This window comes from Radiomyces spectabilis (assembly GCF_025331425.1).
Source record: "Radiomyces spectabilis strain NRRL 2753 chromosome Unknown BYT42scaffold_7, whole genome shotgun sequence".
Lineage (NCBI taxonomy): Eukaryota > Fungi > Mucoromycota > Mucoromycetes > Mucorales > Radiomycetaceae > Radiomyces > Radiomyces spectabilis.
In genome coordinates, this window is record NW_026251932.1 from 1,708,151 (window position 1) to 1,723,876 (window position 15,726).

The 15,726-nt window shown below is 45.9% G+C and overlaps 5 protein-coding genes across 5 annotated transcripts; 2 read left to right on the forward strand and 3 right to left on the reverse strand.

The window, feature by feature from the left end:
* Positions 1-100: 100 nt before the first annotated feature.
* Positions 101-2,753, forward strand: BYT42DRAFT_605547 (uncharacterized protein). Its single transcript, XM_051571126.1, has 3 exons — positions 101-1,419; positions 1,488-2,394; positions 2,477-2,753. Exons 1-3 carry the CDS (start codon positions 244-246, stop codon positions 2,563-2,565), a joined length of 2,172 nt encoding a protein of 723 aa, XP_051423332.1. The 5' UTR covers positions 101-243; the 3' UTR covers positions 2,566-2,753.
* A 1,626-nt stretch (positions 2,754-4,379) lies between these two features.
* On the forward strand, positions 4,380-6,756 carry BYT42DRAFT_364731 (uncharacterized protein). Its single transcript, XM_051563244.1, has 3 exons — positions 4,380-4,466; positions 4,569-5,150; positions 5,225-6,756. Exons 1-3 carry the CDS (start codon positions 4,464-4,466, stop codon positions 6,725-6,727), a joined length of 2,088 nt encoding a protein of 695 aa, XP_051423333.1. The 5' UTR covers positions 4,380-4,463; the 3' UTR covers positions 6,728-6,756.
* Positions 6,757-7,141: 385 nt separating this feature from the next.
* BYT42DRAFT_364741 (Alpha/Beta hydrolase protein) lies at positions 7,142-9,009 on the reverse strand (the record flags this gene model as incomplete). Its single annotated transcript, XM_051563245.1, has 3 exons — positions 8,495-9,009; positions 8,343-8,426; positions 7,142-8,265 (listed from the first exon to the last, which is right to left on the reverse strand). The coding sequence occupies exons 1-3, from the start codon at positions 8,670-8,672 to the stop codon at positions 7,142-7,144; spliced, it is 1,386 nt and encodes a 461-aa protein (XP_051423334.1). The 5' UTR covers positions 8,673-9,009.
* BYT42DRAFT_364754 (Carboxylesterase) lies at positions 8,713-9,226 on the reverse strand. Its single transcript, XM_051563246.1, has one exon. It carries the CDS (start codon positions 9,103-9,105, stop codon positions 8,728-8,730), a length of 378 nt encoding a protein of 125 aa, XP_051423335.1. The 5' UTR covers positions 9,106-9,226; the 3' UTR covers positions 8,713-8,727.
* A 121-nt stretch (positions 9,227-9,347) lies between these two features.
* BYT42DRAFT_546603 (uncharacterized protein) lies at positions 9,348-15,557 on the reverse strand (the record flags this gene model as incomplete). Its single annotated transcript, XM_051565896.1, has 6 exons — positions 9,348-12,899; positions 13,486-13,520; positions 13,562-13,674; positions 13,798-14,938; positions 15,008-15,058; positions 15,539-15,557. 6 exons carry the CDS (start codon positions 15,555-15,557, stop codon positions 9,348-9,350), a joined length of 4,911 nt encoding a protein of 1,636 aa, XP_051423336.1.
* Between the last annotated feature and the right edge of the window lie 169 nt (positions 15,558-15,726).

The window sequence follows — 15,726 nt, forward strand, 5'->3', positions numbered from 1 at the left end:
AACTCACGGCGCTGAAATGTCCCATGTGTGACGTGTTCTTTCTTCCCTTCCCAGACCTTTTTTTTTTTTTTTTTAAAGAAAAATGCCCAAACTTGGACCTCTATTTCCATTTCGTATTTTCCGTTCCTCTTTTTTTTCAGCTTAAACGAATAGGAGAATCGAGACTCATTTTGTTCCTCTTTCTTTATTTTTCCTTCCTGATTTTCTCTGATAAGCTAGATAACGAAGTTGAAGAAAACGACCATGCAACCGAGTCATCGTACTCGTTCGTTCGATCCAGCACGGTCCGTTACTGCCACTCCCACCATCGATCCTGCTGCTGTCGATTGGCATGATTTCGCCGCCAGACAATCCAAGAATCGAACTGACAAAGGTACAACACCAGCACCAGCACCACCACCCACCCGATTCAGTCGTGCGAGGACGACCCATACTACTCCCACCACACGCCACTATCGTCCTTCTTCGGCCCAAGGTCGTTACGATTCGTCCAATCCTAAACCACCCATCCATACCGAGTGGTCCATTGCCAAGAAATTGACATGCATGCCCGATCCTCCTTTATGTTTCTGCGGCAAACCAGCGTCGCGGAGACGAACTCCCGAGTTTGGTCCAATTCTGGACTGTCATTATTTCACACCGTGCAACAAATTGTCGGAATCACAACGTCAAACCGATACGGATCAGCCACCACCGCCAAAGAGCCGCAGTAATATTTGTGGTTTTCATGTCCATCAGCGACCGTGGGACGAGTTCCGACAGCGTTTGCGAGATGGAAACGATATTGACCCTTGCGATTCGGAACTCGATATCTGTCCATCGTTCAACTACACATTTTGCGTGATCTTCCGTGCGAACAACCCTTACAAAAAGACCACTCCCCCTCCGCCCAAATGTTTCTGCAACATGCCCGTCATTCTCGAAGAAGGCAGCAATAAACACGAAAAACGATTATACTTCACATGTCGTCATCTTAATATAGACGGCGCACGGCCAAAGTGTAGCTGGTTTTTGTGGGCGGAGGATGTGCCCTTTTATGTCCCGAAATACCCCTTGCATGCCCTGCCAATCTCGAAACCTACTCCACCATCGCATTCTCGTCCACCAAGCAATACTACTGATATTAATGCAATTGTCAACACTGCATCACCCCAGCTCCGGCGTTTGTCCATACGAGAAGAAGAGCAATCATCCACCAGTCCGCCATCGATGGAGCCATCCACTCCCACTTCGTCATCCTCCGCATCTCCTTCCAACAGCATTACATCTTCCTCGCATCCTCCATCCATTCCCAATTCCATTGACCAGCCTATAACAGAGAATAAACCCACTCCAGTAGAGGAGATCCTCGATGTCACCCAAGCCGAGAATGTGATTCCTGCAACGGAACCTTCACCAGCCCTGGCCGCCAAGCCATTGGTAAGTTATACAGTGGGCTCGCTACACATTATTTCTTTTTTAAACCAACTGACATTTCGTGATAACAGGCTTCGGAGAAGAGACTCAGTATGTCATATTCTAACCTTCCATCGACGACAATTTCGCCTTCGAATTTAACGGGCGACAAGGATCATCATGTTTTCCATCATACTCGACAAAATACATCACCTCTGTCACCTAAAAAAGAAACTTTATATTCACGACCGACCTCCTTTGACCAGCGAAAATCCGTATCCGAGCCCGGAAACGATAAAGGGGAATTCATTCGCCTGCTTTCCATGGCGAATTTACCTAGAAATGTGACCCTGAACGAACCAAAATGGGGGAACAATTACTCTTACGATCAGTTCATTTACGGACAGAAACCCCACGAATCTCCCACCATGGCCATACGCAGTAATGGCTATCTTTTACCGAGCGCTGTTTTACAAAATACTCTGGGCAAACCGGGCAACAAATTGTTGTTGGAACATCAGGGGAATGCGATGAGAAATCCCTCGCCGCCACGGTGTGCTTCGTCTGAGGATCATGATGCCGAGGTAAAGACACTGGTTCAGAAGGTAAAGGATCTGGAGCAGCTGTGCGAGCAGCTTGAAGAAAATACCAGTCGGGCGACAAAAGATTACGAGTACATGTTGACCACCAAACAAAAGCTGGACGATATCTGCCGACGAAAGACGGCTTTGGCGGAATTAATGGAAACTGAGGTTCAGCAATTACGAAGTCGCCAGAAGCAAATGGATGACAAATTATCGGAAGAAATCGATTTACGAAAAAGCTGTCAAAAAAAGGTGGTGGAGCTCGATGATTTCGTGAACCATATGCTGCTAAAACAGGACGAGCTGTCGGAAGAGAATGAACAGTGCAAGGAGAAGCTGGCTTACAAAGACTCCAAATGCCGTGTGTGTTTCCAAGAAAACATTGAATTCGCTCTTATTCCTTGTTATCATTGTGGTAAGTTTTCCCGACACGAAAAAATTTGGCATTTGGGAAACGAAACGGGGTTGACTGATCTGGTTTTTTTTGTTTGGCATAGCCTACTGCAAAGACTGTGCCGAGAAATTGAAGGAGTGCGCTGTCTGCCGTACCCCCAAATTTACGGTTCAAAGAATATATCTCCCTTAAAAAAAATTCCATCACTATATCATTCAACATACATTACGTCGTAGTAACTATCGAATCTTTGGGCTTGCGCTCTATTATTTTCTGTATGGTTTTAATTCGAGAAATATTCAACTTATAATACTTTCCATTCATTCGATAAAAAAGACAACTATTGCCCACACATCAAATTACATAAAGTTCCTTTGGAGTTAATTGTTGTAATTTCTTTTTTCAGTCGCTTTCGATGCATAATAGCTACACAATCTCTTGGAAATAACCATTTATTTGTTACGATTTTTGCGTCGTGGCATTTTTCTTCTCGGGCTTGGAATCTCACAATCTATTGCGAAGTAACAGATATTGCACGGGACTTATCCCATAACTGTGAGGTCCTACTGTATCTATCAATGAGACATTGGATGGTTTACAATTCAATTGATTATACATGATGAATCATGTCAAATAGTGGCTATTTGACAGGGATTGATTAGACGGAATACACCATGGGCGTAAATGCATGTATAACATAGATGATCAAAATCTCATCTTTAAAAATAAAGATGCATTACATTGCTGTTTTTGTGTCACCGCAATTATCCCTTTGTTATCACTCCATCACGGTACATCCATATGACATTAACGCTTTTTCTCTCTTTTCTAAATACGCGTCCTTTCACGTTTCATGGACATATATCATATAACTGATTCTACGGTGGAGGAGAGGTTTGAGAGATAAAAGGGTGTGACAAACGGCTGGTGTTGTTTACGATTTGTGAGGGACCAATCAGATTGAACAATGAGAGCGAACTGATGCGGATTTAGTGAGTTAGCATTTTCTTTTCCCCTTCTTCAGGTCGAGACAGTGGAAACGGGTATCAGTGTCTTTTTCAAAACGGAAGTATCGCACCTAATGGTAAAGATACTGTCCATAAGAGTTTCCTAGTATGATTAAGCAAATAAAGGTGACAAGATCATAAAGCAACTCTGATATTCTCATTGATCTTTGCAACAACAACATAACGTTGAAGAAGAAAAACAGGTATATTTGCGGCGCAGGTCTGCGATTAGGTTCGACATTTTGGATACATTTGGTCAGGAAATTCGAAGATTGGAAACTTAAAATGGGCCCAGCAAGAGTACATAATACACGTTTGGAGGGTCGTCTGCACCAGCTACGATAGTGTTCCTGGCCCGAAGGTCATGCGAGGCTGATTTTTTCATCCTCGATTTAAATAAAAAAATAACCAAGGATCGGGATCCGCAGGCATTAACGCAAAGAAATTTGATCGTAATGTGATTATCAACACATAGCACTCCACCAAGAAAGAATTTGAATCGGCACAGTGGAATTTACTTGGGTGTCCATCGCAGCAAGCTGCTCAAACTTTTAAAGTGATTGCATGATATGCTTACCCACTGCATCCTGCCATAGACCATAGGAAAGAAGGTTGTTGAAATCTCCACAGAGATCAATCCATATGCAAGCTACGCCTTCCAGATTTGATACTGTCATAAGAACAACTAATAAAAAAATTTTCCGCGTAAAATGAAGGATTTTCTATGTATTGTCAATATTGCACCATAACAACATTTACCTATGGCTTTACTTGAAATCCGTCGTTTGAAGGAGAATGACTCTAATCTTGGCAACTTGCTTATGATTGGTTGTAATATTACCTGTTTTGGGAAAGACTCACTGACACCGACACTCGGTTGTTTGAGTATTCGAACGACGCTGTGTGACTGGCTATAAGAGACTGAAAAAAAAAGTCGTGCGACACTGACCCACCCGGATATACTATATCTTTTTGAGTTTCCTTTTTCTGATTTTCCTTTTTTTTTTTTTTTTCTCGAGAGTCGACCAGCTGTGCGGAAAAAAAAAATAGGTGTACCCGAGTCATAACTTGTCCCTGGCAAATATGGTATAGTATTCATTTCGACTTTCTTCTTCACTGATAAACGATACCATGAAGCCAAAAAAAAGAGGTCAGCTACTGACTGAGATTGTGCGGGGGGATCAATAGTACCATCAACTTTACAGCTATGGGCCGCCAACACAGCCACCACAAGCGCAAACGCAAACGCAAAGTCAGCACCACCAAGATAAACCTTTCCATGCATCGCACACTCAATACACTCAGCACCCTTATCATTCGGCCATGGATCATGCCAATCCGTTATCGTCACTCAATTTCATGTCTCAACAAAACAATTTGCATTTATCTGTAAAACCGGAACATCCAGCTTCGTTCCACCCTTACAACCTGGAAGACTATCAGTCAACGTTACATTATAATTTACCTATACGACAGTGCCATCAACCTCAGGAACAGGCAACCCAGCCGCATCAACAACACCAACAACAGGCAACCCAGCCAACGCAGCAACAGGAACACCATCAACCACCACCGCATCAGCCGCAACATCATACATTTACTCAAATTCAGACGCAGCGACAACCACAAGATCAAAAAGAACATCAACATCATCAGCATCAGGAACAAGAAACATCGTTACCGCAACTACAACAACAACAACAGCATCATGGATTATCGCATCGATCGGAACAGCAGTCGCTAAGCGATCATTTTACAAACTTTCATTCTGTAAGTATCAAAAACACTCTGCAACAGTATCGCCAATAATCCTCCCCCATTCATCCTTGGACTTTGTTTTTTAGGATATCGTCGCCAGTTTCAATCATCCTTCACACACTGTTTATAACCCGGTCGATATTAGCAGCATTGTGCACAGCCCGGTCGTTTCACTTCCTGATTTACCGGCCACTTTACCACCGATCAATTCTACTATTTTTAATGGCCCCAGTTCGGTCGGTGTACCCCTGCCCACTCAGCCACCTTCTTCATCATCGAACAAACGCTGGAAGTTACCGTCACGCAGTCGTGAACGAGCACCCTGGACACCCGAAGAAGACAATCTTTTACGCTTAGCCGTTCAGTTGTATGGCGACAAGACCGAAAAATGGGCAAAGATTGCGGCATGTGTTCCCGGTCGTACCAACAAGAATTGTCGCAAACGATGGTTCCATTCGTTGGATCCTTCGTTGAAAAAAGGCGCATGGACAGATGAGGAAGATCAGTTGTTACGTGAAGGCGTAGTGAAGTATCCCAATCAGTGGAGCAAGATTGCCGATATGTTGGAAGGTCGCACCGATGATCAGTGCGCTAAACGGTGGCGTGAATCGCTCGATCCCAGCATTGACCGATCCGATTGGACTCCCGAAGACGATAAGCGACTGATGGAAAAATACGAAGAATTCGGTTCTCAGTGGCAAAAGATTGCCCAGTTTTTCGACGGTCGACCCGGTTTGCACTGTCGCAACCGATGGCGGAAATTGCAACGCATGATCCAACTAAAACGGGACAAGGAGAATGCGGCCGTAGCTGCCGCGGTATCATTCGTGCATGCACTGGCAGAAGACAGTGTCAATCGCTTTCAGTTGACCTCCCACCCCGCTTCCGGTGTTTCATCTTCTCCGGCTATTTCACAGCAACACCAGGAACATCCGCCGCAGCAGCCGTCATCCACAGTATCGTCGACTCCGCCGCAAATAGCTGATGCCTCTCCATTATCATCCACCAGTTCTTCGAGTTCGCCGCATAATGCCCAACTGAGTTCTTTATTAACACAGTCGGATCCTTCGGTACTTGCGCAATTTCGAAACAGTGGCACGCCACCCAGTCTGAAACGTTCATCGACCGACCTTGCGAATGAACCCCATCAGGATTTAATGCCGTACGGCTGTGATGTTCCTGGATGTGGCGCCAATTTCCCTACGTCAAGTGGTCTCTTTTATCACATGAAATCAGACCATCCGAATCTCTCCGGAGTTGAAAAACCTTACCGATGCGGTATGCCGAATTGTGCCAAACGGTATAAAAATATCAACGGATTGCAGTATCATTTGCGAGATGCAAAAGGGACCTCGGGTCATGCTGTGGGTTCAGGAGATGATGCATTACTGGGTTCCGACTCGCTACTGAACAATGATCGACGCTATCGCTGCGAAATTCCGGGTTGTCGAAAAGCTTATCGGACAATGAACGGATTACGATACCATCAGTCACATGGCCATAACATGACCATGCCATTGGAAGAAATTCCTCAGTTTCCCTTGAGACGTGAAAAGTGGATGTTGGAAGAAATCAAATCGGAATTCTAGGGCCCCTCTTTTTTTTTCTTTTCATTCGTCTCTCTCTCTCTCCCAAATTCAGCATCATTACTCTTTATCATAATAGTCATTGAATTTTTTTTGTATCAAATCTTTGGTCAGGGTTGAAAAAATATGAAGTTGTATCGAAAATAAGGACATATTACATTTGGAAATCTTGTTATTGTTTTCGCTATTGTTATTGTTGTTTGCCATTGTTATTGTCATTTTTATTTTTATCCTTTTTTCAGCTGGTCCATTTGCGTCCTACATAGCATTAAGCTTTACAACTGTACATCAATTGACACAATAAGAGTAATACATCGCAATGCAAATCAATATCGTTTTAATATCATACAATGAACGTGGCGTAGTCGAAAGTGACACAAACTGTCAAGCTTTTTAATCACTTCTTCGTTTTTTCCCCTAAAAAACCTTGTTAGCGACCACCGAAAAAGCCAAACTAACTGTAAAAGGCAATCCACTTACTATAATCGTAGATGGATCGTCATCTTCCATTGTGAGTGCGATGCCTTTGCTCTTGGTATCGGATTTCGCCACCGGCACCAGACAATTGACAACATAGTCTTTGAGTTCGCTTTTCCACAAACTGAGTCCGGCATCGTAAACATCTTTTTCCACACGCACTTGACGATCAAATAACAACGCGTCCCGTTCCCGCTTGGATTCGCTCATGTAAACGGGCCAATGCGGAATCCCGGAATGATTCGGATCACCGCATTTAGCAAATTGAAGAATGGCACGCGAGATCTGCTTGGCGATCCGATCGCGTTCCACTTCATCGCCGGGCCCAATGAAAGGATTGTCTTCCCAATGTTGAAGATTATCCCACGAGAACACCGCATCCACCATGTGGGCGGCCTTGATGATGTTCTGTACATCGTTCGCCTCATAGTCCCATTCGTAAAGCCACACTTTGTGGCCGTGTCGTGACAAGTTCTCGGCGGTCAGCAGGGTGGCCATACGACACATTACATCGGAAGCCATGTAACGCGCGCATTCACTGGGAGGTGTACATGGAGGTACGATATTGGCTCGGTAAATGTCAAACGCTCGACGTGCATTCTTGTGACCAAAGACGTGTGTAAAGTAAGAGCGAACAAACATGGAATCGTCCATCTCGTGAAAGTTGGGTAAAAACGGGAAAAATAGATTAAACTCGTCGCGTGTATAACCTAGAATAATTTCCAGGCTTTGATACGATGGTGGCAAGGGTCGATGAAGATAATGTTCCATGAGCGTAGATGACAACGTGGTGCCATCCACCGCCGGACCGATCGGGGCCAATCCTTCCAAAAAGTTGGGCCACGTCGTCATGAATGTTTGTGCTTCGAGAATCGTTTGCACATCTAATTCTCGGAGCTCACCAATCGTCGATTTGTCCAATCCCACTGAACGTAAAAAGATGTCCCCTTTCATGGATGCCCAGTCGCTAGGACTGACCATAAACATCGGGGGTGATTGCAACACCACACGCCGGAACAGGTTCGACGCTTGAGGGCATAATAACATGGCCATAAGACACGTCGCTAAATTACGGATTCAACAAATCAATCAGAAAAGAAACGATCTAGAAAACTGGATGGCACTTCAGCGAGCTACTTACCACCAGCAGATACCCCGAAACCAGTAATATTTTCTGGATCACCTCCAAATGCTGCAATATTTTGCTTGACCCATTTCACAGCCTCTGTTGCAAGATACAAGATGCATAATGAGTTGATGGACGCTTGAACCTGCAATTATTTGACAACGTACCAATTTGATCCAAGAGCCCCAGATTGGCAGAACTGTCAAAGTCAGACGAGATGTGATCCAATTTCATCCATCCCAAAGCTCCCAGTCTGTAATTAAACGTTACAATAACAGCACCGGTGCGTGCAAGATTACTGCCGTCCCAAAATGGTTGATTGCCGCTTCCACTGTATTCGCACATATGGAACACAGTTTAGAAAATTGATACTGTTTACATGATGCCGACCAGTCATCCGCTACCTGAGACAAGCTCCTGAATGGAACCATACAAGAACAGGAAGCCGTGCATCTGCATCCTGAGCCGGGGACCAAATGTTCAAGTGGAGACAGTCTTCCGACTGTACTCCAATGTCTATGCTCATCAACGTATCGAAAGGCATCGGTGTTTGAGGTGCAGCAGGCGTGTGATCCATACATGATAGAACTTCGGTCGATGAGGGATCATCTTTCAAAGGCTCCGGTGGTCGGAACCGTCGATCGCCTATAGGGGGATGGACATACGGGATGCCGAGGAATACCTCGAGTGGACACTCTTGATCGGTGTCGACATAACCTTGCACCAAGCCAGAACTCGTCCTCACAGTGCGGGTAGGAGTTTTATTGGTATTGACCATATCAAGTATATCACAAGTAACAAGTCACAAGTAACCAAGAAAGTCTAAAGGAGCACAGCGAAAAAGTGCTAAAAAAAAGTGAAAGGGAAAGGAAAAGGACAAGAAAAACTGATATATAAAAAGGGGATAGCCAATGAGAAGATAAACCAGGAGTAGGACTGTGAAAGGATCTGTACAGCAAGGAAAAATTTATGTAATCCTTGAGGGGGGGAAAAGAAAAGGCATCAGAGAAACGCTGTATTTTAGGAAGGAATCTGCGCGCGGAGGAAACCGAGCATGAGTGGAACAAGCGAGTTTTGTACGACCAACTTAACAATTTCATGTCCACGTTTGGTGACCACATTGGTGGCACCAGAGGCCACTGACATGAGCGAGCCACGATCACTTTTGCGCATCATTTTATCGTCGGCTATTTCCTTGTCTTCCTCCGCACCGACACTCCATCCTGCTTCATCCAACCCCGGTTTATTCAACGACGGACTCGCAACGCTATTGGTGCCGTTCAAGTCTGCACGTCCCGCATTGCCGCCATTGGTCCGTAACCCCGCCACACCGGCTGTGCCTTTTTTCACTTCATCCGCCAGTAATACTTCTTTCAAAACCTGGAGCGCCACACGTTCCTCGGCCGAAAACGTTTTCACCGCTTTGCTGTTGCATATGCACTTCTGCTTGATATCACTAATCATCACGGTGCCACATAAATGCCGCAATTGGTGCACCCATGCGTGACGTTCTTCTTCGGTTTCGACACTGAATGTGTATTTTCGTTTCATACTGGAGGCCGGTTCCTGTTCCAGTGGCAGTTCGGGTTCCTCGGGACCATCCATGTGCCCCGAGTGGATTGTCAACGGCGACGACGGAAGTTCACTGGTATGTTTGGCGGAGGACCGATCGACCACCTGGTTGCCTGGCTTGGACGTGCGGATATCCGTGGGATTGAAGGCGATGTGGAATGTGTATCGCATAAACGGACGTTCGACAACAATGTTCTTGGTACGTGGTAGAGCGGGACTGACATAGCGGCCGGCGTGAGAGCCGGATTTGATAAACATCAAACTGGTTCTTCCCAGAGTATTGCCCGTGATGGTGAACGTTTGGAAGCAAGACGTGGAAAAATCCAGGACATTTGGTTCGCATACCAAATCTTGACCACGCAACTTGATTTGCAAACCAGGATCAGGCGCAGGGATGGAAATGGTGATGGGTTCGGAAGCAATGCCTTTGGTTAAACGCGTAGGCAATCGATGAGGAATGACGGTGATAATGACTTCGTGATCCTGCTTGTCCGAGGTCCCCTCCTCATCCGACGAGGAGACACAGTCCGACTTGTTATCCCATCCGGTTTCCAAACGTTCCTCTATGATCGAACGGTACATGTCTTCCATAAACTCACGTGGTACAAGTGTGTATTGATCGTAGTAATTCCAACGTTCCAAAAAGTCTTGCATATCCGGTTTGGCCGTCCCCTGGGCACGCAAAGCCGCAATGTAATGCAAAGGTTCGATGGCCACACTTTCGCGATTATTCTTGCGATCCACGCTTGCGCGTCGCGAAAATCGCTGTCTGTCTTCCCTTTCTTTGCGTTCGCGGGCGTACCAAAACACATCGCGCTCGCTACTTGCATCATACCAAACCTCGGCGTTCAGGAAGAGCATGGCGACCACGACCTTGACCACCATATCTTCATGGAATTTCACAACGTTCTGATTCGAATCGTGCCACTTTTTAGCAAACCGTTCAATAATGTACTCGAGCAACTCCCATCGACTGGGAAGACGAAAGGTCGTTAACAGTATACGAAGCGCTTCATCCAGACGAAGACCCACGAGACGGAAACAGTCGAGAAAGGATTCGTAGATATCGCTATTCTCTGGATCGGCAAGGTAGTAACCGAGTTGACGTCGGTTGAGATCCGGCGTCTTGAATAAAAAGTTGGCAATCGTCAAAGGCTCGTTGGTTAAAATCTGCTTCTCTTTGAGATACTCAATTCCGGCTTTGGCGCTGGATTCAAACTTTCGCAATGCGGAAGCCAAGACGGGATGCATTTTCCGGGCTTGAGGAAGCATGGGACGTCCATCCGGTCCGACGGCCAAAGACAAACGGCGTTGCTGGTTTTGTTGTTGTTGCTGCTGCTGCGTATATTGATCTTCCCGCGTCATGTACAACGTCACCTTGCTCAGTTCAACGATATTTTTCACTTGAAACAGACTCTTTTCCGTGGGACGGAAACGATAGCGACTGTCACGGTTGCGATCGCTGGTTGCGTTGGTATCCGGTCCACACGAAGCACTACTGACAATGATATTTTCGTCCATGATAGGTTTGCAAATGACGAGCAAGTCGTTGAAGAGAAAGAGGTATCGGTCCTTGACTGTATTGACGTTGACGACCTGGAACACTGGTGTTTGCAAAAGGTGACATCGCGGCGGTCGATCCAACGGTGAGACAGGTGGTTGCTCTTTGGGTTGCGACACGGGCTCTTTGGCGTTGAGTCGCCACAGGGCATCGGTACCATTCCCTGAGAAAATAGAAGAGGATCTGGACGGAGACGATAGAATGGATGACAGATGCTGAAGGGAAGGGGGTAGAGGTCGTTGCGGGCTCACCGGAGAAGCCACTTTTTCGCTGCGAGGACTAGTGAAATATTCATCGTTACTCGTTTTGGAGGTGCAGCTCGGTAGCGCCGTTGCGTAAGAGGAAGAGCTCATGCGTTCTTCCGCATCTAAAGAAACACTGGGGGAGAACATATCAAAGTAATCGCGAGAATCGGAATCGGTGGATTTTTCCGTCTTGTTGTTCAATCCAGCAGATAACGGATGGCTGGACTGTTCGGTGGCAGTGGAGGTTGCATATGCGAGCGGTGAAGGTGATCGCGTTTTGCCGTATACTTGTGATGGCCATCGTCGTGGGTCGGGTGTGTTTAGAAACAGTGGCGAATACGTCGTTGGTGAAGACTCCGCTTCCTGCCCGGTAGCATCGCCCGAGCTCACGATATCTTCATCTGAAAGCTCAATGTCACTGTCTTCCGTTTCCAGGCGTGACCGCCCGCGCATCCGTGAAGGATGTGCCACTTTATGAGGTTCCGGAGAAGACACCACTTCATCATCCTCTTCGCTTAGGTGATAGGAGCGAGAATCATGCTCTCTTTCGTATCGATGGCGTAGGGATCGATATCGTTGGGAGGAACGATCACTGTCGTTGCTCAGCAGACTGTCTGGTGCGGCCGAAAACGAGGAGCCGACATAAGGGGATAATCCGTAATAGGCAGAGGAGTCGAAATCGTTCATGAAGGATCCGAGCGAGGAAGAAAGGGTATTATCTGTGTTGATGGTCGTTGTGGATCGAGGTCGTTCCGAGCTGTTGACCGAAGAAGGCACCGAGACTCCTCGGTCAATCAACCGTTGGGTCAGTGATGAAGGAGGATTCCCCAACGCATGGCCGGCCGGGGAATGGAAATAGGAGGGCTTGGTGGTATCGCCGGCATCAGCGGTGGGTGTGAGTGGATGCATATCTCGTTGACTGTTCTGTCGACTGCCGTGAGGTCGATCCGGGTGCGTTTTGGTTAATTGCTCGAGGGCGGCCTGCACATCTTGACTTCTGGAAGCAGATGACTCTTCGTCTTCTTCAATGAGAGCATCGTCGATATGACTTGATTTTCTTCTGAATCGACGTGGCAGAGCCGACTTGCGCAGTTGTGATATTGGGTAAGGCAATCTGGAAGTCGGGATGGTAGAAGATGAAGAAGCTGAATGGGTGGAACCACGGTCTTCCTCCATTGTGAAAAAGCTTGATTTCTTGTTACGAGAAAAAGTAGAATGAGAGAGAGCACGCACCACTAAAAAGGCAACTGGCAAGTCACTGCTCAAAAAATTCCCATTCATCTCATGCAAACCATTTCTTCTCCCGAAAATTTCGCTCTTTCTCTCACTCCGATTCATGAGTTTCCCGCATACTTAATCCACCCCAGCCTACGTAATCCCTTCTTTGTCTTGAAATGCATACATAAGAAAAGGCACCGTTTGATGAAATGCTTCTGCAGCCATTCGATGAACTCATAAATTGAATGATAACAAAAAAATTGTTTTTACTCGGGATGAATAAAATTATTGGACTGACTGCAATGATCTGCATTGCTTGTCAATAGATGGTGGTATACCAGGATACGATGAATTGACTCAAACGTTGTATAATCAAAATTGCATTGATAAGGTGCAATAACTTTGAACCTCATCATATTTGCGACGATCCTGTTGTAAACGAACCCTGCAGCTCGCGTTGTTGTGAATTAAAGCCCCAAGGAGGTCAGTATGCAAGGGGGAACATCTTCAATATGCAGACATCGCTCATTCTGCAAAATCCAACTACACAACAATGCTTTACCTTTTTCCAACCATTATCATGCAATCTATCGAGCGCTGTAATGTAAACAGTATAGTATCCAATACATGGTACATACCAACTTTACTAAACGAATCCTTGACGACGACTTTACTGAGAGAGGATCCTATTTTTCGATAATTATTTATTATTTCTTCTTTTGCAATGTTGAAAGGTTGCAGTTTGGTCGTACTGTATTTTATCAATGTATGCAGCAAGATAAATGACATGATGGACGATGGTGCTACTGTACTCTTGTTGTATCTTTTGTCTTTTTAAAAAGTAATTTCGCCCACCCAATTTTTTCGTCGATACCGATGCGATGTTTGATATCTGAAGTCCATAATTTTTCGAAGCGGATAGATGGCGACGGCGGCCAGAACGAGGCCCAATGAAATGGAGACAGTGATGACCAGCATATGTGCTGCGAATACAATGCCTTGTTGACCGGCGTGAGCAATTACGAATACTTCGGCAATAGTATTGCCCGTCGTCAGCATTTGGCCAAAAGAGCCCAGAGAAGATGTGACGCCAACCGACCCAGGCACCAAGAACAACAACCCCGCAATCATATCCACAAATCCGACCGTGGAGCACAATCGCGCATATATATTGGCTGAAAATCCTACTACAAACGATGCCAAGACGGTCGCGAGATGCCGGTAAGTCACTAAACTTTCTAGTGATATATACTGGACACTGTGGGCTAGAATGGCGAGGATCAGCATGATGGGGAATTTACGCGGATGGCCACACAGAATGACAATATTGGCCGCAGCAAAAAGAGGCACCAAGAGGATATGGTAATAAGCAGATAAACCTGCAGTGCACACAGATTCGGATGATTTGAAAATGAGCGACGGCCACAAGAATTCATGCACGCTCGAGCCAATGGCTAAACCGAATCCTAGAAGAAGCGAATACACCAACGTGGTGGTCAATCGCAAAGTACCGGCCATGATACTGCCTGCTGCTAATTCCAGAAGCGAAATCAGGGTGGCATACCCAGGCAACAAACTGACGATGCCTCCAATCGACAATGCATAAAAACAAGAAGTAGTACTGGAAAGGCGCGTCGATATCGCCGCAGCCAGAAATCCCACAACGGCGCTTATCAACACATCAAAAATACTGGCAAACCGCGTGACATGCCTGGAGACGTTCAAGTACCCCACTGCGACAAAGATCCCGAGAAAGAAGCCGATAAACATATCCGCGTGATTTCCGGTGAAAAATAAAGACGTGCTCGTGCTGGACGATACGCCGTAAGCGAGAATGATCATCCACTGAGGATACAGGGACGGTTGAAGAAGAATCGGATCAAGCATATGCGTGGCTTCTTTCAACGAAATTTCGTCGCACAAAATGGATTCAAACAGTTGATATATGCGTGTGAGTCGATACAAATCAAGCCCTGAGTCGACTTTCACCAGTTGAATGGATTGCTTCAAGGTCTCTAGCACGTGTGCATTGGTTGGTAAGTATCAGGATCCGCACAGCGACACACGCTGTCGTATGGTCTTACCTGGATCACCGAGAGAGATAACGAGAAAGCCGGGAAAATATCCTACTTGAGCTATCATCCGAAATTTACATGTTAGCAGCTGAACGCAATGGTCGAGTCGATGGGAAGGGGCTCCGTTGGCAATCAGCGCTTTAGCGAATTTTATTAAGAACCGGTAAGCATCATGGTGCTGCGAAGTGATGCTCGGCGATCGTAGCGTGGACGAGGACGAAAGAAAGGACTGAAGCAAGCTCTGAGGAAAGGGGCTGCTCGGATTGAACAAATACGATGACGTGGCGGAAGCGGTAGACCGATGTCGACTGTGAGCAGATCGTCGGTAATGCGTGTGCTTGGTAGGTGATGGGATATCAATGCAGCACGTATTATCGTTCTGGCGATAGTCTTGACAATCGATTCCGTCGATCGTATTTTTCCATGCCATCTCAAACATGGACTTGGACCGGGTGTTTTTCTTTTTTTTCCTAGATCCACAGTGCCAGATATCAGACCAGCCATTCATTGTCGCGATATCATGGGGAGTATGAGACGTACGCTTTGACCATGGGTGCATCTTTTTTTTTGTTATACTGAGAGAAAGAAATGACACATAAAGAAGACTGGATAGGTAGATGATTGGCAGATGGATGGATAGACCCTGAACAATTAAAATTGTATAATTCAAAACGAATAGAAGAGAAAAAAAAGAGATAATTCACATTCTTTTGATGCATTCTCAATAA